Here is a 23,810-nt window from a genome sequence, read left to right on the forward strand (position 1 = left end):
TTGCTCTCACATTTTAGGGAATGATCACTGAATCTTTGGCCTCACACCTCTTTCTTTTTCACTAATAATTATGTTTTACAGTATGTTAGTTTGAGGAATGAAATCAACTGTGTAAAACCTTAATTTTGTTCATGAGCAATGTGAGGAACTGAAAAATTATTACAGTTGTGTCAGTTCAATAGTTGGAGTCTAAATCTCAACTCTTTTGAGCAGTACAGGCAGCACCAGGCAGCTCCCACTGAGCACAGCTGCCAAGGGCTCAGTCTCAGAGGTTTGTAGCATCAGGAATTGTGATGCCTTACCAGTGATGCATTCCTCAGAAAAGCAATGACTGATTAAAAATATTTGGATAATTTTTAGCGTGACCTTAGCTTGAAAATCTACATTTTGACCTCAGCAAGAAGTTCTGGTTAGCAATACTGTGGATGCTGGGGACAGCAGGAAGCAAAAATTTAATTACCGGCTAGCATGCTCAGTCTGTGCTCAAAGGGCATGCAAAGAACTTGGATCCTAATAGAATCTCCTCTTCCAAAATTAAATTTGCTGCACAAGTGATTACAGTTTGTTTCTGAATTACATACAGGAACATTTCTATTATTTGCCTAAAGGAAGGAATGAGTATTTATTTCTATGGTTCAACATTCAAAAGTGCACAGTCTTTGCTATTCTAAAAGTCAGCTGTGTCTTTCTGACCAGCATGCCTGAAGTTGAGATGACAAGGGGAGAAGGAAGGGAGGAAGCACACTTTGGTCTGGTTGTCATTCCTTTTTTTTTTTTTTTCTTGTTCTAAATGCACTGACTATTTTCCTTTCAGCTGCAGAAAAGATGCTTGTGTTACCCTTTGTCATAAAGCTTTTATTTTTTATTCCTTGCTCTCTTTTAAAATAAAGAGAATTCTACTTTACTAAGACTTGCTGGTTTTGATTAGGTGGAAAATGTAGCAGGACTGAAGAGGAGGGTAGGAAAGGTATAAAGAACAAGTTTTCTTCAGACCCTACCTATATATTAACTATTGTCTTTCAAATACTTAAAACATGAAATTCCACATTATGTTAATTTTTCAGACTAGTACTTTGCTAAGCATTTAAAATTAATATTTAAAATTTGTCTTGGTGGGACTCGGTGGGGAGTAAAGGGATGTCAAGGGGCCTAAAAGTAAAGAATACCAATACCTTCTGGTAGTTGTGCCAGAAGGAGAGAGCAATTATTTTTCTGCCACTGGGGAATTTTATGCAGGATTTTGAGGGAGAATTAAAATTTAAAAGAAACCAAATGAGAAATAAACCAACAAAATGAGCAGAAATTAAAAATTCTGGTTCTTCAAAGTGCCATCCTTCTACTTCAGACTTGGCTTTGGTATCATAGACTCATAAAGAGCAAGACTCATTTTAGATCAGCACTTTTCAGGTGCCTAATGTCATAGAGTTTATGAGATTTGTCTCAAATAAAGTATTGTGGTTGAGATTTGTCTCAAATAAAGTATTGTGGTTATAAAGTTTTCACTGGCAGTTTTTATTGCCTTTGCAGAGGCTGATCAAGTATGATCAATTTTTAAGCTGACTGTGTTTACCTTGATATGCGTCTAGGCAAAATCAATTTAAAAACACCACCACACGTTGGCGTAACAGTTATAAAAATAGCATTTGTTTCAACTACTACAAGTGTTTTGTTACATATTTATGGAAGGGTAAATTTGTGTGAAAAGTTGGGGGGGAGAATTTCTTACTGCTAAGGGAACATGACATTTGCAATCTGGCAGTGCTATTTTAAACATAATGAGCGTAAGAATGTAACAATAAGAATATAAGATCTTCCATAACAATTGAAGAGAAAAAGAGTGAGCTGACTTCTTAGGTCCTTCCTCATAAAAAACCCCATAATCTTAATCATATATAAATTTGCAACTGAAAAGTGTCCTCAGTCTTTCCCTGGTACCTTAGGTTCTTATTGCTGGAGCAAAGGTCACTGCATTTCTCACCCTGTACATGTCTCTCCAGTTTGAGATGTTTCTACTTCCCCTGAATATGAAGGCAAAACTGCCCCTCTTCAGCACACTAGGACAGAACTCTGTGTTCAAAGCTCGTATCCCACACTAGTGCCAAATTAGGAAATCACCTCCATCATCCCTTGGCATAGCCAAAACCTGAACGTGCATCTGGGGGAATGCAGCAAAGCCAAAAAAAGAGGTTTACCTGCTGTGAAGGTCATTCTGCTGCCACAGGCCCATGTCCCTGGCTCCTAAGTTCCATGTTCCTCTTGCCCCTAAGTTGGCACTTGCCTACTCCACCATGAAGCACATCATAGAATTAAATGGGCCAGGAACTAAACACATTTTTGAGAGGATTAATTTACACCTGGATTTTATCCAAGGCCTGGGTAAGGTAGAATTGCTACTGCCAGTGCAGAAGAGAATGAGCAGCTTGGGGGCTAGATGGGAGAGAGACAGGACTGTGGTAGCTCCCATGCATACTCTCCTGGGCTACTGCACAACCTTACTATTGGAAACTTTGCATCTTCTTTTGAAGCCTTCTCTTGAATGGGTACAATATACACCAAAGCAGGGATAAACTCTACAGAACTGAAGTCTGAATGACAGCTTATTCAGGCCAATCAGATGTGACAGGCATCAGTCTAGCAGAGCCTAATGTATGGGTATAGGATCTAGGATATGAAGGAACGTGGGCATGGGGGCTACAGGGTGAACATTTTCTCTTAAAATAAGCCTTAAGACTTTTTTTTGTGTAAATGTCTCAAAAGAGATACAGGAGATATTTTGTTGTAAGTGCCATAAGTTTGGTTTTGCATTAATACATGATTTGGGAAGTTCACTGAGTTGTGGTCTTAGCTAGAGTGGATTGGCATGTCTCCACTGAAGTCTGGAAGCAGCCTCAGTGTTGTGAGCAGAACATCTGGACTACAGGGCTTTAAATATTGTTTTGAACAGCTTTGGCACACAGTAAGCTCCTACAATACACACCTCTTTCCATGTCATTCTTAATTTGCTCTTCCAAATCTTCTGGAGACACACAAAACTCCTGCTGTTCCCCCTCGGGTGCCTTGGGTTTACACTTCCCACAGCAGCAGTTGAAGCAGCAGCAGAGGCAGCAGCAGAGGTAGCAGCCCGTCAGCAAACCACAGACTGCAAACAGGCCCTGGGTCAAACACAGTGGGATGAAAATCCTGTCAGCAGTGACCTTCCTCAGACTTGTGGCTGTCTCTTACAGCTGAAGGCAGAACGTCAGAGGAACTCTGGTTCCTTGGCACTCAGAGGACTCCACCTGCTGTCCCAGTGCCTGAACAAGGGCCAGAACTTCCAAAGCCCTCCTCACCACCAGGCTCCTACTTGTCACTAAGGACTGCATCCACAAAGAAGACACCAACCAACAGGCCCCCACATGCTCAGCATTTGAAAGTCAGCTCTGCTGATGGCCCTCAGAAAAGCCCTCCAGGCAGTATGCAAAACCCCACCCACCTTAAAGTGACTCATTTCCATCTTTGAAATGACTCATTTGCCCAAGATCATTTTTGCAAATACTTATTTACTGGCAAGCTCTTGTCAATAACAAAGCTGAGAGAAAAAGATGCAAAGACCCAGATGCATCCCACATAATTTTGGGCACTGAACTAAGGCATCCAGTTTGGGACTGTAGCTGCTATGGACTCCCCACACAGTCAAAGAGAAGTTAAAAGCCCTTCCAGGGGGAGATTCAGCCATAAGAGTATTTGAATTGCCCATTGTGAGTGTCTCTCTCCCCCCATTAGCCTGTGCAGGACCACACAGGTGACATCTCCTAAATTATAGTCCTCAGACTATGGTTTCTTGATCTGGGGACTCAGGTAGCCAGAAGTGCCCACCTTTGCTCTTGTCCCCATGGAACAAAGCATAGAGGCTTCAGGAGAGCCAACATGATTGCCTGGGGCCAAGACCAGAGAGCTTAGTAAGAGTCAAGAGCCAGAAAATTTAAATTTACAGAGCTTTTTTCCTTCAAATGAAGTCAGTGCCTAGGTTCACAGCACAGCTCCCCAGATGTTCAAGAGTGTGCTGCATCACAGCAATGGGACCCGTAGAAGGGGAGCCTTTAGGATGGCATTGCCAGTCTGTGCTCCATGGGGACGTGACAGCAGCCTGGCTCCTGACCCAAGGTAGATCCAGGACTACATGGAGATGTTTGTGACACAGAAGGAATCTCCATGGGCATCTCCTCATGGACATAGTGGTATAAGAGCAAAGGAAAAACAGTGACATTCCTGGAAAGCAAATCAAAGCTAATGTGTAGTTATAAATAGAAAGAAATTCCTCATTGTGAGGGTGATAAGGCACTGGAACAGGTGGCTCCTGAGAAGTTATGAGTGCCCCATCCCTGGAGGTGTTCAAGACCAGGCTGAATCGATCTCTGAGCAGCCTGGTCTGGTGGGAGGTCTCTGCACATGGCAGGGGGGGTTGGAACTGGGTGATCTTTAAGGTCCCTTCCAAACCAAACCATTCTATGATTCTCTGAATATAAAAGCAGCATTGCCTTGTGGCCACCAGGTGTATATGGACTGGAGGTACAGCTAGGCTTTAGCATTAGAGTTATCCAGTCTGCCCTTTGCTAACTGTTTGTTATATTCCTAAGACAACATGCTGCTGAGGAAAAAAGTAAGCACAAATGTCAGGATATTGTCAAACTATTGACAACAGAGCTATGCAAATAATATTATGTATGCATGTCTGAGCTAACGTCAGTGGGGGCCGACTGGAGCATCTTTGAAGGTAATAAGACTATATACCTAATCTTAATATAAGTATGTATCTAGAGTGAGCAAGGTAGTTTTAAATGAAAAGAAGGACACTAACCTTTTGTCTTAAAATGCTTTCCTTCTAAGGGACACCCGAAATGGTGTCATAGTCCCTAAAATAAGTTATCTGACTGTTTATCATTTATGCCATTATGGAAAATATATCACCACAATGTATAGAATTTAAAAAAAGAGACAGAATGAAAGTGTATAGAGGGGAAAACACATTGAGCTTATTCATGATATCTTTAATGTTTCAAAGTATCTTGTGCTTATATTATCATAGTTGTTAAATCAAAAATCAGTTTATTTATGTCATCAAAAAACAGTCTTCATGGTAGAGGATGAATTGGTTTTTTGCTAAAACAGTTAAACAAACAACCCCTATGCCTGCCAGTGGAGAAGCAGTTCGAGTTCCCATTACCCATGTCTGTATGTTCCCAGTTTAATATGCCTGTTAAAAAGTCTAGCACTTTGAAAAGGAACAGTAATTTTCATTTTTCATTTCTGCTTTCGTTTGAGTTTCCTTACTGCTAATGGTAAAACTCCTCACAACTGTCAGGTTTTCCCAGTATGAGTGTGCTGGGAAGAGGAGTGTTTGCAGTCAGTGAGGAAGATAAGCCAAGGCTGTGGTCCCTACTGTCCTCCACCAGAATGGAGGAAATCAGGAGTCCAGAGGCCACCTGCAGGTGATGCCTCAGACTCAAATAGTATTATGACAACCAATATAAAAATTTCAAATTGATCCGGCATTTGTGCATGAATTAAAAATAAATGAGAAATAGTAAGCTCATCTTGAAAACAAAACAAAACAAAAAAAAAACAAAAAAAAAAAAAAAAAAAAAAAGAAAAAGAAAACCAAGCAAAAAACCACTTGGTGGCCTCTTTATGCTTTGGGAGTGGCAGCATTTTGGGTTTAGGGAAACATAGAGGGATGACCTGTGATAATCCTCAGATGACTCTATGTACGTATTTTGGATTTTTTACGAAATTCTTGAAAACCAGGAAACAGTGATTATTTGCTGTTCAGCATTTCTTGTCTCACCTCTGGGATACAGCTTGCTTGAAGCAATCCTCACATTTCTCCTTTAGTTGTTAGGGACTAATTAGCTTCTCCCTGTACTCCCCACTGCTCTCTTTATGAGTCAAAGTCAGAGTGGTTATTTCTGTACCTGATTTTATGACCCCAGCGGATTTTATACTCCATAAAATCTCCATTAAAGATCACCAAATAAAAGAAAAATAGAAGCTAAAAAAAAGACAAAAAGTGAAGAAAATATTTTTTGCCAAAATCTGCTAAAGGAGTCAACACTGTTGCCCTCTCAGTGCTGAGGCCACCTAACTGTGATAAAGAGGCAGGAGGAGAGGATGGACAGGAAAGACAAGAGGGAATGATCCACCAGGAGATGACAGCAGCTATGGTGGGGTGTCCAGCCTGCAGCAGGAGGCAGCTGGAGCAGCTGCAAGCAGGCAGCCTCCAACCAGCCTCTGAGGGGCAGCACCTTTGCAAGTTTAATTTAAACACCAGTACTTCATTCATTGGTATCATGCAGTGTTCTGCACTTGAGCAGCTTCTGCCTCATCCTGATCCAGAAGTCAGATTATTGCTTCTCAGCCCCCCAAAGTGCCCAAGTGACTTCCCAGCTTAAAAGGGGAATGTGGGGCAATGCAGCACTGGCCTGTTCCTTGCTGAACAAAGAAATCTGTGTTCCCCAGTTCTCAGATAAAAACTGTCACAGCGTGCTTGCTTCAATCAGATCACCTTCCTATGTATCCCAGCACAGTGCAACAGAGTGCTTTCCTGTGCTTCTGGGGCTGGAAACAGGTGGGGACTACATGGATTTTGCACGTTTGCAATCCTGTTTGTTGCATATCTGTAACATTTCAATATTTGCAGAAACACTTGAATCTGATATATGCAAACATCAAAAGACACCAATGTGATAAGGGAACAAATGAACCCAACTCCTTGATGACTAGAACAGCCCATTATGTGTTTCTTCTTGAGCAAGATGCAGGGTTTTGATGTATCATTCTCTTCCTGTCCTATTCTCTTCCTCCATTCCCCTCTTCTAACCTTTTCTTTGAGTTCCTATCTCTCCGTCAGTCACCAGGGTACATATGTAATGCCATAATCACAGTGTTATGTATTATTATTGCTTACTTATGTTATGTGCTATATATAGCAAAAAAGACAGCTAAATTTGTACCATAGTAATTTTTTAATTGGTTGTCACATAAATGGGACTTTTTGTGTTTGAATAATGAGTCATTTTATTTAGTCATTACAGAAAAGAAAGTCAAAATTAACCTGGAGCACTAGATTCAAAACTAATTAATGTCTGAATGTGTTACAAAACATGTACTATAATTATATACCAGGTTAAAAAAAAGACAAAACTTTCTATATTAGTGCTAGTCTGAGCTTACATTACATTCTGCCACTGTCAATTTTCCAGATAATGTAGTTTTATTACGTTTTTAGTTTAGAGTCAGATTGTACTATTTCTTAAGCCTGTAGAGAGATCATGTTTTTCAGGGGGTTCCTTGTGTATGCAATTATCAGTGTGCATTATAACATTTGACTTCCAAAAGAAAACAACAGCTTACCTTTGCCCACCAGCTTGAGAGCATGAAGTAGGTGTTAACATTTTCCTCACCAAACTGTTCTGCCACATAGAGCCCTAATGATCCATACTTGTCATATATGTTTCGCTTGGACAGATCAGTCAGGGTTGCATGAGCATTGTTGATCTCTTTAAATTTTTCTGCAGCCTCTGGATTGTCTGGATTCTTGTCAGGATGATATTTCAGGGCCAATTTTCTTAAATATGAGACACAAAACAACAACAACAACAACAACAACAACAAACAAACAAAAAAACCAAACCCACAAAAAAACAAAAACAAAAACAAAAACACAAACCAGAGGGGAAAATAAGTCATCTATATGTGTGTATGTATACAGACAAAAACATTACAAAAAATATTTTCATAGATTATAATAATTCTGAACTGTGTGTTCAGCATTCTTTTTCCAGCTCTGATGCACTCAGGGGAAGAAAAGTGGCACAAAGGAGCCAAACATGAAAACTTTGATGAAAGAGGTGTGCCTATTACACTGAGAATGAACTTTGTGTATTGATACCTAGTCAGCTACTGTGTTAAAGTAGACAGTGATATATGATGAAAGCACAGATTGCAACATGATAATAAATCACAGGCATTTGTTGCATTATGACTGCCAACTCATTTACATCATTTAGCAGGTTTTAACAAAATAAAGATTTTTTAAAAGTTGTTTAAAAATATGATGATCACACTGCTTATCCAGGAAACATTATTTTCTTTACAGCAAAGGAAATTCTGTGTTCAATTGCCTATCAATAGTAGCTACATTAAAATGTTGTAAACAGTGTCTGTTTTTGCAGAAGCCCAGACAGTGATGATGAAGAACACAGTTAGGAGCTGCAATAGAAGGGAAGCATCTTTTTGAAGCACAAGGTGGAAAAGCATAATGAGTTAATCCCACTTTCAAGTGCTTGTCTTTTGGCCTAGTTCCCCACTGCTGCACTTCTGAGACAATCCTTAAAGCATTAAATGGGGATTGCCATAGAATCATCATAGGAACCATCATAGAATGGTTATTTTCATAGGATCATGGAGTGGTTAGGTTTGGAAGGAACCTTAAAGATCATGTAGGTATTCTTCCCCCATCAAAGGCATGGAAAACTTCCACTAGACCAGGTTGTTCAAAGCCCCATCCAGCTTGGCCTTGAAGACTTCCAGGGATGGGGCATCCACAACTTTCCTAAGCAAGCTGTTTCAGTGCCTCATGCCCCTCACAGTAAAGAATTTCTTCCTAATATCTAATCTAAACATACTCCTTTTTAGTTTAAAGCCAATGCGCCTTGTCCTATCACATCATGGCCTGGTAAAAAGTTCCTTTCCAGCTCTCTTGCAGGACTGCTTTAGGTACTGGAAGGTGCTCTAAGAACTCCCTGGAGCCTTCTCTTGTCCAGGTCAAACAACACCAACTCTCTCAGTCTTTCTCCATCTGTCTGATCATCCTTGTGTCCCTTCTCTGGACTTACTCCATCAGGTCTATGTCCTTCGTATCTTGGGATTCCCAGAGCTAAATGCCGTAATCCCTGTGTGGCGTGAGAGTAGAGTAGTGTCAACTAGTTGGGGTTGCTTATGCCATTGGAAGCCAAAACTAGAACAGGGTTTGACACTGCTTTTTCCCTCTGACTGCACTGAGGACTATGGCATTTGAGAACAGGTACAGCTTAAAAAGTACAGTGTGTGACTCTTGGCGCACAACTCTGGGAACGCACAGCATCGAGAAGAATTTGGTTGGGTTTGCTTCCAACCACCTTGAAGCACTGATAGTGTGAACTCACGTACACTTGCAAAACAAGCATAGACAGAAGTACCTATTTTCAAAAATCACCACTCCCTGTAAAGAACTTGCAGTCTCCAGGACATTTATTTAGTGACTAGTGCTGACCTCTAGTGGCATCAAAAGTGGTCTTAAGTGTTTTAGCCTGATTCAATCACAGCCAAGCTGTGTTTCATTTTGTAAATTTTCTCTCTAAATATTTTGAGAGCTAGCCATAACTGCTATGACCAAAAATAGTATTTGTGGTGTGAAGGCAGTGTGCCTACACTTCCTCTAACAAATTCAACCTGGAGTCCTACTTGATTTCCTTATGAAGTCCCAGTACAGGTTACTACTCCAGTAAAAAGTAACTGCTTTGTTCCTGTTGAAAGTTCCTGCCTGGAAGACATTCTGCCAATATCGAGACTGATATGACTCTGGGAATAGCTTCTGCCAATGATCTCTTCAATTCTGTTGAACTCAAGTCACAGAATCATAGGCCATAAATAACTCCTTAAACATTTGTCTTATAGCATGAATAGGTTCATGTTCAGTCATATTTAATACACTGTGCACCTTAAACACAAAGTTTTGGTCATGTTTAACATGTACCCTAAACACCAGAAAAAACTGAATATGAGAACTGAAAAAACAAGCTAAGTCTTGCATGACTAATGACATTATGTGTCATACAAGTAGCCAAGTAAATTATGCAATCTATTCCTTTTCTTACCTGAAAACAAGCCCCAACAATCAAGGAAAAAAAAAAAAAAAAAAAAAAAAAAAAAAAAAAAAAAAAAAAAAAAAAAAGAAGAGAGAGAGAGAAGTATTACTTTATTACTTTCAAAAAACCATGTATGTTTGCAGGCATCATACAATCAATTTCCAGCCTTTCTTTCTTTTCCCAGAGACCCAAGGACATCTTCTGTCTTACCTACATCCCAAACAATCTTATAAAAATAAGAATTTGAACAGAATGTAGTTTATGTAGTTTTAAAAGGATGAAACACATTAGTTTCACTCTCACTTTACCTAGTATTGTTTTAGACTACTAACAGGATTACTTTCACCAATTAACAAAAGATAATCTATGTTATTATTTTGATTTTGGGACAAATGTTCTCACTAAAAAGAGTACATTACCAAAACAATTCTCTGCACACTGAAATGACATATACCAATTGGAGATAATTTAGCAATGGGAAAAAGATCTAGGTATTAACAGTGCAATTCATATGAGTGAGACAAAGGACTCTGTTAGTCCAACCCAACAAACAATAAACATAAGGAAAAAACTATGTGACATAACACAAAGTACTAACTGCATGGTACGGTGGGTACCTGTGGATCCTTGGAAAAGTGACATTCCCAGTTATGTAATAAACAGGGTTCATTATGACAAAAAAAGAAGAAGACAAAAAAGTAGAGGGTGAAATGAAGAAATGAGTTTGTAGGCTGCTTCCTGTGCCAAAACCATGGGTTTATGTCTAGTCATATTTTTCTCATGGTGAATGGCCTTCTCTTTCACCACCTTAGGATCACTGCCCACTGCAGCCCTCCACAGCAGCAAGCAAGTTTGGGAGAGAGAAACAGCTATCCCACAAGATGGGATACTTGGATAAGGCACACTTGTGGAAATGAAATCAGTGAAATAAACTCAAGACCTCTGTCAGTGGGGGGCTTAGGTTGAAAAGTGAGATCAGGCCAGACCATGTGTCTTGGTTTGAAAAGACAGGTATCTGTCAGGGAAAACTAGAGTTTCCCTTGGAATGGAGAATGTAAAAACCCCCTCCCTCCAAATTATTACAATTTTGCAATCAGGAGCTTTCAGGCAAAAATATGGGAATAGGAATAACAGTTGTTTACTAGGAATATTAAAAAAAATACAAATGCAGTAGTACAAAAAAAATCAAACAAGCTAACAAATAGAAGTCCTAGAAAACCCTGACATAGTCAGAGATATGACCTGACACCCTGTTGTCAGGGTGTTGGAAGTCCAAATAAGTCTTCCTGGAGTAAACAGATGTTGTTCTGTGGAGTAGAGATGATCCTGTGGAAACAAAGGGTCCAGTGGTGGTGAGATGAATCCTGTTTTCCTCCAGGAATCCAGTGGAAAACCGGCTGTTTTGGTGTTTGGGATTGCTGGTTTTATCCCAGTGGAATGGCTTTGGCTCCTCCCACTGGGTGGAGCATCTCACAATGGAATGAGGTGGTGATATCAGCCATGTGAGAGGCCTTAAATGGCCCATTCACAGGTGATATCCCTCGGAGGAGGATGGGTGGAGGAAGAGATAAGAAGGCACTGCCTTATCTGGTGTTATCAGGTGTCCCATTAACAGAAGGCATCTGCCCTCTTCCACCCCTAGAGTTACAAGAGATAAAGAACAATATCTCCCAATCACTTTCAACAGATGAAAACAGAATACATATTTTTGGTTACATTTTTCAACCCAAGACACACTGACACAGGGGCGGGTCTGATGAGCATGCTTTTGAATGAAGATAGCAATATTTTGAAGACAGGAAAGTATTTTCTATAGGGTCACATATGACAACATATGAAGTATCAGAGGATGTGAGCAGCAAACCATGTTTCCTTTGATAGCTCAGCTGATAGAGTAAAGGACTGTGGGCTTCCTTGCATGGCCATCTTTAGGTTGCTGGTTCAACTCCAGCTGTAAAGAGTGATCTTTTGCCTCTGGCTCACATCCTGCACTGGCACCACTGCCTTTTTCTGGTCCTGCCCAGGAGGCTTCCCTTCAGAGGTCTCTCCAGGCATTAGCTCTTGCCTGATCTTGGGAAGATGACCAGACAAGGTGTTTTTGTGAGCTCTTGGGCAGGGCATGGTGGTTCTGAGCTCTGGAGTTGTCAGGGGTCACCCCCAACAGGAAGGTGAGTGTGTGGTAGTGTGAGAGTGAAGATCATTAAGGAGGCTCAGGGTTTGATTTTAGGGTATCCTGGGTTAGAGCTGGGTGCCTGGGAGGGGAGAGGAGCTTGGTCAGAGGCTGCAGGGTGGGGAATTAGCTCAAGTGGTAGAGCGCTCGCTTAGCATGTGAGAGGTAGCGGGATCGATGCCCGCATTCTCCAATGCTTTTCATTCCCCTTGTGTGGATGCAGGGCTCTTTGTCAGGGATCCATCTATTCCCCGGGCACCAAGGGAAGATATCTGGTGTGCCCAAGGGAAGATATATGGATTTACAGAGGAGGATAACATCCAGGGCTGTATAAAGACTACTATGGGCAGTTTGGCAGAAGTATTGATCTTCTCTCTCTTTGCTTGACAGTTCTCAAGTATCAAGCAAAACACAGGACATTATTGGTATAGAGCAACCTCTGGACGGCCACCAAGAATCTGAAGGAATTCTCTTTAAAGATAGGCTGAGGAGAGTAGGTGCTTTCAGTTTGCAGAAAGAAATGTTCAGAGGACGTACACAGGCTATTCCAGCACTCTGTTACAAAACAGAGGAGTGGCTGTCATTTTGTTTTTCCTTATGCTTGAGTAGAGGGCAAAAGACAGCACAGTGAAAGAGAATCAAGGGAAAATGCAGCAGGATATGGCTAAGATGTGTGTGGCTGTGAGGAAGTCCATCTGTAGAAGTTGACATCCAAGGATTTATAGAGCCCTTCTGTGGTTTGCATGACTGATGGGTTGAGCAAGGAGCTGTGATTTTGGAGCTGAGGCTGTTTGAAGGAAGACGTGGTAAGAGAGGTGTGGTGGTGCAGCGTGGCTTGGGCAAAGTGCTGGGCCAGGTCCCCTGGACATGTCCCCATGCTTCCTTCGATAGCTCAGCTGGTAGAGCGGAGGACTGTAGGCTCCCTGGCATGGCCATCCTTAGGTCGCTGGTTCAACTCCGGCTCGAAGGAATCATCTTTTGCCTCTGGCACACATCCTGCACTGACACTGCTGCCGCCTTCTGGCTCTGCCCAGGGGGACTCCCCATGATGAGCTGCCCAGCCATGAGCCATTGTCTGACTTTGGATGAGCCCAAGGCATTTTTTGGTGAATGCATGGTGAGGCAGTGCTTCTGAGCCCTGGAGTTGGCTGCAGTCACCTCCAGCAAGTAAGTGAGCCAGTGGATGGTAGTGTGAAAGTGAAGTTGATTAGGGGGGCTCAGGCTTTGGTTTCAGGGCATCCTGGTTCAGGGCGGGGTGCCTGGGAGGGGAGAGGAGCTCAGTCAGAGGCTGCAGGGTGGGGAATTAGCTCAAGTGGTAGAGCGCTCGCTTAGCATGTGAGAGGTAGTGGGATCGATGCCCGCATTCTCCAGTGCTTTTCATTCTCCTTTCCTGGACCTGCGCTGCAAAGAGGAGAACAGCATCTAGGACTATGACCGTGGGCTGTGAACTGAAGGAACGGATTCTCTCACTTTGTTCTGAATATGATGGAAAGGATCCAGAGCATTGTGCCCATCCTTGTGCCTCCATATGTGAGATAGACATTGGGCAAGTGCAAAGGGCTCAGAATAAGGCCTCCAGGACGCTTGGAAACGGGTGCACTTTCCCTTTGAGGAGAGGCCATTGAATGTGACCTTGTGCAGATTCTGAAGAAGAAAGGGCTGTCTGGGAGATAAGCAAGCACTTATCAAAATGTCTATGAGGAGGTTATTGATTCAGCAGTTAGGCATTTTACTGTGGTGATCAATGGAGGAAAGAAAACCAACAGGCCACAGTTGAAGCAGCAGAGGTTCCAGTTTTTTCTCTTTTATGAGAGAATGAAAACTTAAAAAGAGTTCATGTCTCAAACACTTGGTAGCAGAGGAAAGGACTGTTTCCATGCCAACGAGATAAGGTGCCGTTAGAAAAGAGCATCTTTCGATGCAGGATAATGCTTTTCTTGGATCAACTTCCTTACTTTGGGTAACTATCTCCAAAACCAGGTATGAGAGAGCATTGCACTTGTCTCTCTGACACCTGTGAAGGGAATCAAAACCATGAGGCCCCTCCCAATCCCCTTCTGAAAAGTTTGAGAATAACAAAATGGGCGTGTATGTGGGCTAGGTTATAAATAGCACAACTGAGATTGGTGAGGTGTGCAACCACCATCCGAAGGAACTGCACCAGAGGCAGCACTGGAACCCTGGCTGGTGATCCAAATCTTTTCCTCTATGTCTATCTTCTTCGCTTTCTTTCTTCTTCTCTTCCTCTTCTTAAAAGTTTAAATTGCTGCTTCCATGGGCTGTTCAGAAAAGTTTAGATCATTGCTACCATGGGCCATTCAACTTAAAATAAGATTTAAACTTATTCAACTTATAATAAAGTTTAAATTGCTGCTGCCATAAATGAAATTTTCTAATCGATCATTTGGCATCATTTTCCCTAATTTAGCCCAAAGGTATCCTGAGTGTTAGTTGTCTCGAGGACTGCCCTCTGGGGACCTGATGTTTTATGGCTATCCAAGAACAAATTCTCCAGGACCAACCTCTCAGGACCTGATACCTCTTCAAGGCAGCCAGGTAGGAGAAAATGTTGCCCTGGAGTGCTGTGCAGTCTCCATGCTTGGAAGTTGGTGTGATCTGACTGGCTGAAGTCTTGAGCAAGATGAGATCCCTCATCTAGGGCTGCTTGGAGGAGAAGATAGACAAAGAGATGTCCTGAGGACTCATTCAAACTGATTGTTTTGAGAACACAATCATGGAGCTAGAGCAGAGAGAGGACCCTAATAGGCTGTTGGCATCTGCTGGTATAGTGAAGGGCTGCTGGTTCTCTCACATGGTGACCATTACATCTTGTGTGGGCATTAAGAGCCTGAATGGCTCTCACTGGCCTGGTGTGGAGTTTCCACCTCCAACCATCAGCACAGGAGCTCTCATTGTGTTCACATCTCGCCTTCACTTTTTCCTGTGTTAAAAAGCCGAAGTCCTGGTCTCTAGCTCAGCAATGGCCACAGCCATAGCACTGTCAAGGGACAGAGACCTTGGATCCAAACCTGATGTGCAGATGAATGTCTTGCATTGACCTAAGCCCTGGCTTGTCAGTCTGGACCTGCCTGTCATTCACTGGACACAGACATCACTCTGATCTCTGCAGTGACTTCCTTGCTTGCAGTTGTCCCTCCCTTGTCATGGTGATAGTGCCTTCTGTTCTGAATGATTGCTTCAAGTGAGCCACCATGGCTGTGTCTGTCCTGGCCAAGGGTTGAAGGCTTGAGAAGCAATGTGAAATAAGTCAAGTCTTCATATTTCCTGCAGAGGAGAGTCATGTAAATAGAAGGGAGTGGTGTGAGACTTGAATGACTGGATGAGTGTGTGATGAGTGTCTGAGGTGTCAAAACCATGGGCTTCCTTCGATAGCTCAGCTGGTAGAGCGGAGGACTGTAGGCTCCCTGGCATGGCCATCCTTAGGTCGCTGGTTCAACTCCGGCTCGAAGGAGTCATCTTTTGCCTCTGGCACACATCATGCACTGACACTGCTGCTGCCTTCTGGTACTGCCCAGGGCGACTCCCCAGAATGAACTGCCCAGCCATGAGCTCTTGCCTGATGTTGGGAAGATAAATGGTCAAGGCATTTTTTGGTGAACCCAGGCCGTGGCAAGTTGATTCTGACCATAGGCATACCCGCAGTCATCTCCAATAGGAAAGTGAGTGTGAGAGTTTGTGGTATGACAGTGGGGTTTATTGGGAAGATCAGGCTTTAGGAGCAAAGGCATCCTGGGTTAGAGCTGGGTGCCTGGGAGGGGAGAGGAGCTCGGTCAGAGGCTGCAGGGTGGGGAATTAGCTCAAGTGGTAGAGCGCTCGCTTAGCATGTGAGAGGTAGCGGGATCAATGCCCGTATTCTCCAATGCTTTTCATTCCCTTTGCCTGGACACAGGGCCCTTTGCCAAGGCCTGTGGGTGCTCATAGTGCACCCAGAATGCAAAGAGTAGGATGACATCCAGGTCTGCATGGAGTATTTAACAGAGGTTTCTCCCTCTTTGCTTGATAGACATCAAATATCATCTAAAGTATTTGGTCTTGTTTTGAGATCTTCTATGCAGAAAAACAGTCAAAGAGAGGAACCTCTGGAAGGCAACCAACAATCTCAAGGAATGGAAAGGTTTCTCTGTGCGGATGGGCTGAGGGGAGTGGATATGTTCAGCCTAGAGGAAGATAGGTTAAGAGGTCTTACACATGACCTTTTGACTTAGAGGAGGTTTCAGAGTAGACTGGTCATCTGCTTTGGCAGAGGACAAAAGACAGCACAGAGAAAAAGAACAAGGGAAGATGCAGCAGGACATGGGTGAGCTCTTTATGGCCCTAAGGAGAGTCCATCTTCTCACAAAGAAAATGATGTCCAAGGAGCTTATGGAGCATTTCTGTTTGTGGTTTGCATGACTGATGGGCTAAAGGGTTGAGCAAGGAGCTGTGATGCTGTAGCTGAGGCTTTTTGAAGGAGGATGTGGTAAGAGAGGTGTGGTGGTGCAGCGTGGCTTGGGCAAAGTGCTGGGCCAGGTCCCCTGGGCATGTCCCCATGCTTCCTTCGATAGCTCAGCTGGTAGAGCGGAGGACTGTAGGCTCCCTGGCATGGCCATCCTTAGGTCGCTGGTTCAACTCCGGCTCGAAGGAATCATCTTTTGCCCCTGGCACACATCCTGCACTGACACTGCTGCCGCCTTCTGGCTCTGCCCAGGGGCTCCCCAGAATGAATGCCCAGCCATGAGCTTTTGTATAAGTTCGGGAATACTATTGCCCCAGTAGTTTGGAGTGAACCCTTGGGCAGAGGATGGTGCTTTTGACCATGGGGATTGTCTGCAGTCACCTCTAACTGGAATGTGAGTGGGTGAGTTGGTGGTGTGGGAGTGATATGGATGGGAGGCCCAAGGGTTTGGTTCCAGGGCATCCTGGTTCAGGGTGGGGTGCCTGGGAGGGGAGAGGAGCTCGGTCAGAGGCTGCAGGGTGGGGAATTAGCTCAAGTGGTAGAGCGCTCGCTTAGCATGTGAGAGGTAGCGGGATCGATGCCCGCATTCTCCAGTGCTTTTCATTCCGTTTGTCTGGACACAGGGCCCTTTGGTGAGGGTCTCCCTGTCCTCTGAAGGTAAGGAAACCTGGAGAGCAAACCTGGCAAGCACAGTAGAGGACAGCATCCACTCCTCTAAGAGTAGCAAGGCCTCTGGACTGAGGGAAGGTATTATCTGATTTTCCTCTTCATTGGATAGATGCCACTTAAAATAGTGTACCTGTTATATATAGGTTTACATAGGATTTGGCTACAATAGAGTTAATTTTCTTCCTAAAATCTGTGTTTTGGATTCAGAGTGTGAATAATGTTGGTTACACACTGTGTTATAATTCTTGGTAAGCAGAGTTTATGCAAAGCCAAGGACTTGTCAGCTTCTTGCACCATCTCATCAGCGAGGGGACTGGGGGGAACAAAAAACTGGGAGGAGACACAGCTGGGACAGGTGACCCCAGCTGGCCAAAGGAATATTCTATACCACATGACATCAGGCTCAGTATATACCAGGGAGAAAGATGTCTGGGGGCAACCGCTTATGAACTGTCTGTCTGGGCATTGTTCTGCAGGTATTAAGGTGTTTTACATAATTTATTTTTTATAATCTAGTTCTGTTGTTACTATTATTGATATTTCCTCCTTCCTTTTCTGTCCTTTTGGCCTGTCTTTTTCTCAATCCACAAACTTTGCTTTTTTCTCCCTGTTGTCTCCAAAAACCCTTTTGGGGGTGGGGGTTGTGTGCAGTTGTGTGGAGTTTAACTACCTGCTGGGTTAAACCACAACAGTCCTTTTTGGTGCCCAGCATGGGGCTTGAAGGGTTGAGACAATGACAGATCTGGCTAGAGTATGTTAAAACAAATTTCTTGTAAGCATTCATTATATTAGTTTAATAGTAGCCAATCCTGATGTTGATTTATTTACTCTCGGAGTTGTTTTTTATTCTCAGGGTTGTGTTTCGTAACATCTTACTTGCTCTGTATGTTTCCTGTTGTGCTGTTTATGACCTCTGGGGGCTGGGCTAAGGTTATCATGTTGGAACACTGATTTACGATGTGATAAAACTGATGGTCACCAGGCTAATCCATTTGTAATCAAGTAATGTTATCTTCTCCATACTTCTAGAGCCATCTATTGGAAACCATTCCTAATTACATCCTTTATCTTTCCTCCTAGAGCCAATCTGTGGGGCATATACTTCCCACATATTCCCCTTCACCTCCAGGGTAATTACAATAGCTCTCGAGAATTCTGAATATAGTCAGGATGTTCAAAACAGAATGTTCTTATTGCTATGTTTCTATGTCTCCTTATTATATTTCAGGCCTTGTTTAGACTTAAACAACTATTTAAGGATACCACCCAGATAATTCCCCTGAGCATATATAGTGGCAGGATGTGTGGGATAGTACAGGCAAGTATGTACAGCAATGGGCATCTCGAATATTTTGGAATTTCACCCCTGAACAAGTTCAGAATCCTGAAAAACTAGTAAAATATTAGGAAGAAGTATGCTGTCAACCTGGTAATTCCAGAGAGAAACATATAACTGCAACATGCTGGGGGCTGGCCTGTGCCTAGCAAGTCCTCTTCAACACTGTTCAGTACCCTCAAGGGGGCAAGAAGGCCTTTGGATCTGATGACAAAATGTCAGGCACTTTGGTGTGGAGAGTCTTTCTGAAGCATGGCTGCATAGCAAAGGTCATGATATTATTAAACTAGTTGAGATTTGACTGTGTGTACGTGCTGGACGTGAAGAAGCAGCAAGATGGATGTGATGAAGCAGCAAAAATATGGTACGACCTTGCTGCAACATTTAGGGTGTGGGATAAGGAGGTATGTGTAGAAAGGCGGATGTATGTGCCAAAAAGATGCGAAAATATGCAAAAATAATTAATTTGTAACTTTAGTAAGATTATTGTGTTAAGATATTGTTAACCAATCATGAGCTCTAATTTTGCAATATGTATAAGCTAATTAACAGCACTATAAATGTAGAACCAGATTCCAATAAAGAGAGACTTGCTGACCATGATAGCATGAGGCTTGTCTTCCTCTGTTTCTCTAACAAATTGGTGACCCCGACGTGATAGCACGGCGATACCACGACCAGAAGACAGAGTAGGGTTCGGGTCCTGCATGCAGAGGGACGGCTAAAGAGCAACAAAACGTGAGAGTGCTCCGTGCCCTGAGCGACCACATAGGTGGGCTTGGCCGATACGTGCTGCCGAGACCTGGAGAGTCTGCAACAGCGCTGACGTGAGTATGGACAGGCAAGCGGCATATGATTTATTTACAGCGCTTTTGAAAAAGCGCCACATAAAAGACTTAGATTTAGATAAAGAGTTGCCTGAACTTTTAAAGTATGGCTTCTCTCAAGGATTTTTTATTAACCCTCACACTGTTCATGAGCTAGTAGAATGGAGAAGGTTTGGGGATAAACTATGGGAGTTAACTTTAGACGATGATAAGACAGCAAAGAAAATGAGTAAACTATGGAGAATAGTACATAATGAGTTGTTGTTATATCAGACAGAAAAGAAGGCAGCAAGGGAGATAGTGACAGCTCAGGAAAAGAATAAGGATTACAATCCTGACTGGGGCTCTAGTACTCCTAACCCTCCCATGTTTAACACCATACATGTATCTGCATCAGCACCTCCTTTAGCGATAGAAGAATCTGACCGGGGAGCTGACAACAGAGGGGAGCCTCCACGTAGCCCAGGGAATGCCACCCCCGTATCACCTCAGTTGGCTATAGTCCCAAACAGCCAGGAGCCTATCCCTAGGGCAGAATCTGACCTTGTGGGGGCCATGGCTAGGGAACGCCGCGAGGTATGGGCTGCTCTGGCTCGACACGGCGCTGAGCAGGGTGATAACGACATGGTGGAGGCCGCCTCTAGTTGTTTAGCTTTTCCAGTTATTTTTTCACCAAATCCGGCAGGAGGTTTGCAGGCAACAGTTACAGTTTTAGATTGGAAAATTTTAGCACAGTTACGCTCGACGGTAGGGCAATATGGGGTTACTAGTGAGCCTGTTAAACAGATGCTGGAGTATCTTTTTAATGCTCATGTTTTGTTGCCAAATGACATAAAAGGAATAGCTAGACTTATTTTCACACAACATCAGCATCTGTTGTTTAATGCATATTGGCAGGCAGAAGCACAAGCTTCGGTAGCTGTACAGAGGGGACAAGGTGATCCGTTACAAGGTTTGACACTGGATGAATTGTTAGGACTGGGAAATTATCAAACTATGGAGGCTCAAGCACTTATGGGACCACACAAGTGTCGGGAGGCTATGACGGTAGCTAGAAGGGCTATTGCAAGGGTTAAAGCTCCGGAGGGAGTACCCATATATATGGGAATAAAGCAGGGTCGTGAGGAAACTCTGGGATCTTTCATAGACAAAGTTGCAAAAGCTATAGATAGAGCGGGTGTTCAGGATTACATGAAAGGGACATTGTTAAAACAGTGTGTCCTTCAAAATAGCAATTCACACACTAGGTCTATGATAAACACTATGGCCGGGAATTGGACAATAGCTGACTTGTTAGAAAAAGCAGCAACTGTGCCAGCAGGGACTCAGGCATTTTTAGTGGATGCTATAAAGCAATTAGGCTTAGGATTACAAGAACAGGCAAAAGCTTCACAGACGCAGGTAATGGCAGCTCTTGCTCCTCTCCAAGTGGCAACGGCTAGCACTGGTCCTCGCCCCTCCTCTTCTGGTGCTCACATAAAATGTTTTCGTTGCGGCAATAATGGACATGTCCGGAGAGAGTGTAATGCTGCAGGAGTCTGGTGTGCAAAATGCCGCACTGACTCACATAACACCCACGCCTGTCGGCGGAGATCGGGAAACTTCAGGAGCAGCGCGAACAGCAGTCGCCGCACCAGGACACAAATAGCAGCTGCAATGCCAACAGTGCCAACCAACAACTGCAACCAGCCACCAGCGGAAGCCTCGGCATGGACGTGGCAGCCTCAGTAGACGTCACCATCATGACCACGCACCCTCACAAGATCTCCACTGGACTTATTGGACCTATTTTAATTAATGGACAGCCAGTAGGTAGACTTTTGCTGGGACGCTCTTCTACAACTATGCTGGGATTATTTGTTTTACCTGGTGTCATTGATGCGGATTATTGTGAAGAAATTATGATTATGACTTATACTCTATTCCCTCCTCTACAAATTAAAAAGGGACAGAGACTGGCACAATTGATACCTCTTCCTCAATTGGCTAAACAGGTTTCTCCTATGCGACATAAAGCAAAAAATCAAGGGGCTTTTGGCTCCACAGGAGGACTAACATTATTGACTATAGATTTTTTTACACAACCTCGGAAGATAGTTGAGTTTCATTTTAATGGACAAGTTATAAAACTTGTAGGATTGTTGGACACGGGAGCAGATTCTGGTATTATTGCTCCAAGTGAATGGCCTCATGCTTGGCCACTGCAGGCAGCTGTCTCAGCAGTGACTGGTGTAGGAGGAATGACTTTAGCCAGCCGATCACCTGTACTCACTGTAGTCATTGATGGAAAAAATGCACAAGCATCTTTTTCAATCACGACACTGCCACCTACTGTACAATGTTTAATTGGACGAGATGTGTTAGCACAACTCGGTATTGTTCTCACCAATGATCACCCTTTGGGATAATGGCTGCTGCTTGGTCTTTCCCCATTCCCCTCACCTGGAATACAAAAACTCCTGTGTGGGTTAAGCAGTGGCCACTGAAAGGGGAAAGCTTACAACATGCACATGCCTTAGTGCAAGAACAACTTCAGCAAGGTCACCTGAAACTGTCTACCAGCCCATGGAACACTCCTATATTTGTCATAAAGAAAAAATCTGGAAAATATCAACTGCTTCATGACCTTCGTGCAGTGAATGCCCAAATGGAACCGATGGGAGCTCTTCAACCAGGTTTACCTAATCCAGCTATGTTACCACAACATTGACCATTGCTAATAGTGGATTTAAAAGACTGTTTTTTCACTATTGCATTGCATCCTCAGGATACACCTAGGTTTGCCTTCACCTTACCAGCTGTAAACCGTCAAAGCCCTGATCAAAGGTTTGAATGGACTGTATTGCCGCAAGGGATGCTCAACAGCCCCACCTTGTGTCAGCTTTTTGTTAATGCAGCTTTACAGCCTCTTAGACAACAGTGGCCTCAGGTTATCATTTATCATTATATGGATGACCTTTTGTTTGCACAACCTCAGCCTTTTTCGGATTTACAAATTCACCATATTCAACAGACTCTTGCTAAGCATAATCTAACTATTGCCCCTAAAAAAATTCAGCGATCTTCTCCATGGAAATACTTGGGATGGACTTTGACTGATCAGACAGTTTCTCCTCAAAAACTGCAATTTCATCACAACATCACTACATTACATGATGCACAAAAACTGTTAGGAGATTTACAGTGGCTCAGACCTATGGTTGGGATTCCTAATGAATTGATTGATCAGTTACGCCCCTTGTTGAAAGGGACTGATCCCACACAACAAGTGATTGTTTCCCCTCAGCAGCAACAGGTGATTCAACTCATTGCTGAGTGCATTTTGCAGGGTCAGGTTCGCCGAAGATCTTTGGACCTCCCTATTGACTTGGCTATATGGATGGGTCCCACTCATTTTATGGGTGCATTGATTCAGTATTTAAAGAAAACGGGGGAGCAATGGGTGCTTGAATGGGTTATGCCCCCACTACAACAACATAAGACTGTATGACAAAAAATTGAATTACTGAGTTTACTCATCAAGAAAGAACGTCAGCGTGTTTGAAATACACTGGATTGGTATTTGGCTAATTCTGCTGAATTGCAGGAAGCACTATTAGGCAGCACTAGTACTATCGCGCCTAATAACAGCAAGGCTCCATTAAAATGGGTAGGGGTGCAAAAATGGATGTTAGTCCCTAAAAAAAGTGACAAGCCCATACCAGGATGCCTTTATTAAGGAAGTACAGAATCAAAGACTCTATCAGCTTTTGGTACAGTTGAGAAAAGCTTTATATCAGCGAAAACAACCTTATGCAGTAATTCATATTCGGAGCCATAAGTAGAACGTTGGCTTAGGAGAAGGTAATCAACGAGCGGATGAACTTGTGTCTGCAGCTACAACAGTGCCATTACCTCAGCATGTGTTAGCACGAGAAGCTCACTTTATTTTCCATCAGAATGCAAAAGGACTTCAAAGAGAATTTCATATTTCACATGCTAAAGCCACTGCAATTGTCAAAAGCTGTCCTATATGCTGTAACCATAATGGAGGTTTAGGGCTAGGAACAGGGGTTAACCCTCGTGGAGTAGCAGCTAATGAGTTGTGGCAAACTGATGTTACACATGTTAATAGTTTTGGTCGCCTGAAATATGTTCATGTGACAATTGACACATATAGTCACTATATTTGGGCAACACCTCAGTCAGGCGAAAGGGCTATTCATGTCATTAGACATTTAACCAGTTGTTTTGCAGTTATGGGAGTCTGTCAACAGCTGAAGACAGACAATGGTTCAGCCTATATCAGTAGTAGGGTTCAAGCCTTTTTGAAGCAATGGGGTGTGAAACATGTTACAGGAATACCACATAATCCTAGGGGACAGGCAATTGTAGAGCGAGCAAATGGTACCTTAAAGACTTATATTGAAAAGTTCAGTCATATCACAGACATTCAGGAACGTGTGGCCAAAACGTTGTTTGTATTGAA

General features: G+C 43.1%; 1 protein-coding gene and 5 non-coding genes across 6 annotated transcripts in view; 5 read left to right on the top strand and 1 right to left on the bottom strand.

Annotated features, from left to right (window-relative positions):
* DNAJC5B (DnaJ heat shock protein family (Hsp40) member C5 beta) overlaps nt 1-23,810 on the bottom strand; it is a 47,482-nt gene that overhangs the window by 7,585 nt on the left and 16,087 nt on the right. The window contains exons 3-4 of the mRNA XM_063393199.1: nt 7,390-7,603; nt 2,978-3,152 (exon numbers count right to left, since the gene is read on the bottom strand). Of these exons, the coding sequence (XP_063249269.1) occupies nt 2,978-3,152; nt 7,390-7,603 (389 nt within the window). The remainder of the gene's footprint in view (nt 1-2,977; nt 3,153-7,389; nt 7,604-23,810) is intronic.
* TRNAA-AGC (transfer RNA alanine (anticodon AGC)) lies at nt 12,175-12,247 on the top strand. The gene has a single exon. It is a non-coding gene; the product is annotated as a tRNA-Ala (tRNA).
* On the top strand, nt 12,936-13,024 carry TRNAY-GUA (transfer RNA tyrosine (anticodon GUA)). Its single transcript is given in 2 exon segments — nt 12,936-12,972; nt 12,989-13,024. It is a non-coding gene; the product is annotated as a tRNA-Tyr (tRNA).
* On the top strand, nt 15,438-15,526 carry TRNAY-GUA (transfer RNA tyrosine (anticodon GUA)). The gene is given in 2 exon segments: nt 15,438-15,474; nt 15,491-15,526. It is a non-coding gene; the product is annotated as a tRNA-Tyr (tRNA).
* On the top strand, nt 16,610-16,698 carry TRNAY-GUA (transfer RNA tyrosine (anticodon GUA)). Its single transcript is given in 2 exon segments — nt 16,610-16,646; nt 16,663-16,698. It is a non-coding gene; the product is annotated as a tRNA-Tyr (tRNA).
* TRNAA-AGC (transfer RNA alanine (anticodon AGC)) lies at nt 17,031-17,103 on the top strand. Its single transcript has one exon. It is a non-coding gene; the product is annotated as a tRNA-Ala (tRNA).

Source organism: Prinia subflava, chromosome 1 (genome assembly GCF_021018805.1).
Source record: "Prinia subflava isolate CZ2003 ecotype Zambia chromosome 1, Cam_Psub_1.2, whole genome shotgun sequence".
Taxonomy (NCBI): Eukaryota; Metazoa; Chordata; class Aves; order Passeriformes; family Cisticolidae; genus Prinia; species Prinia subflava.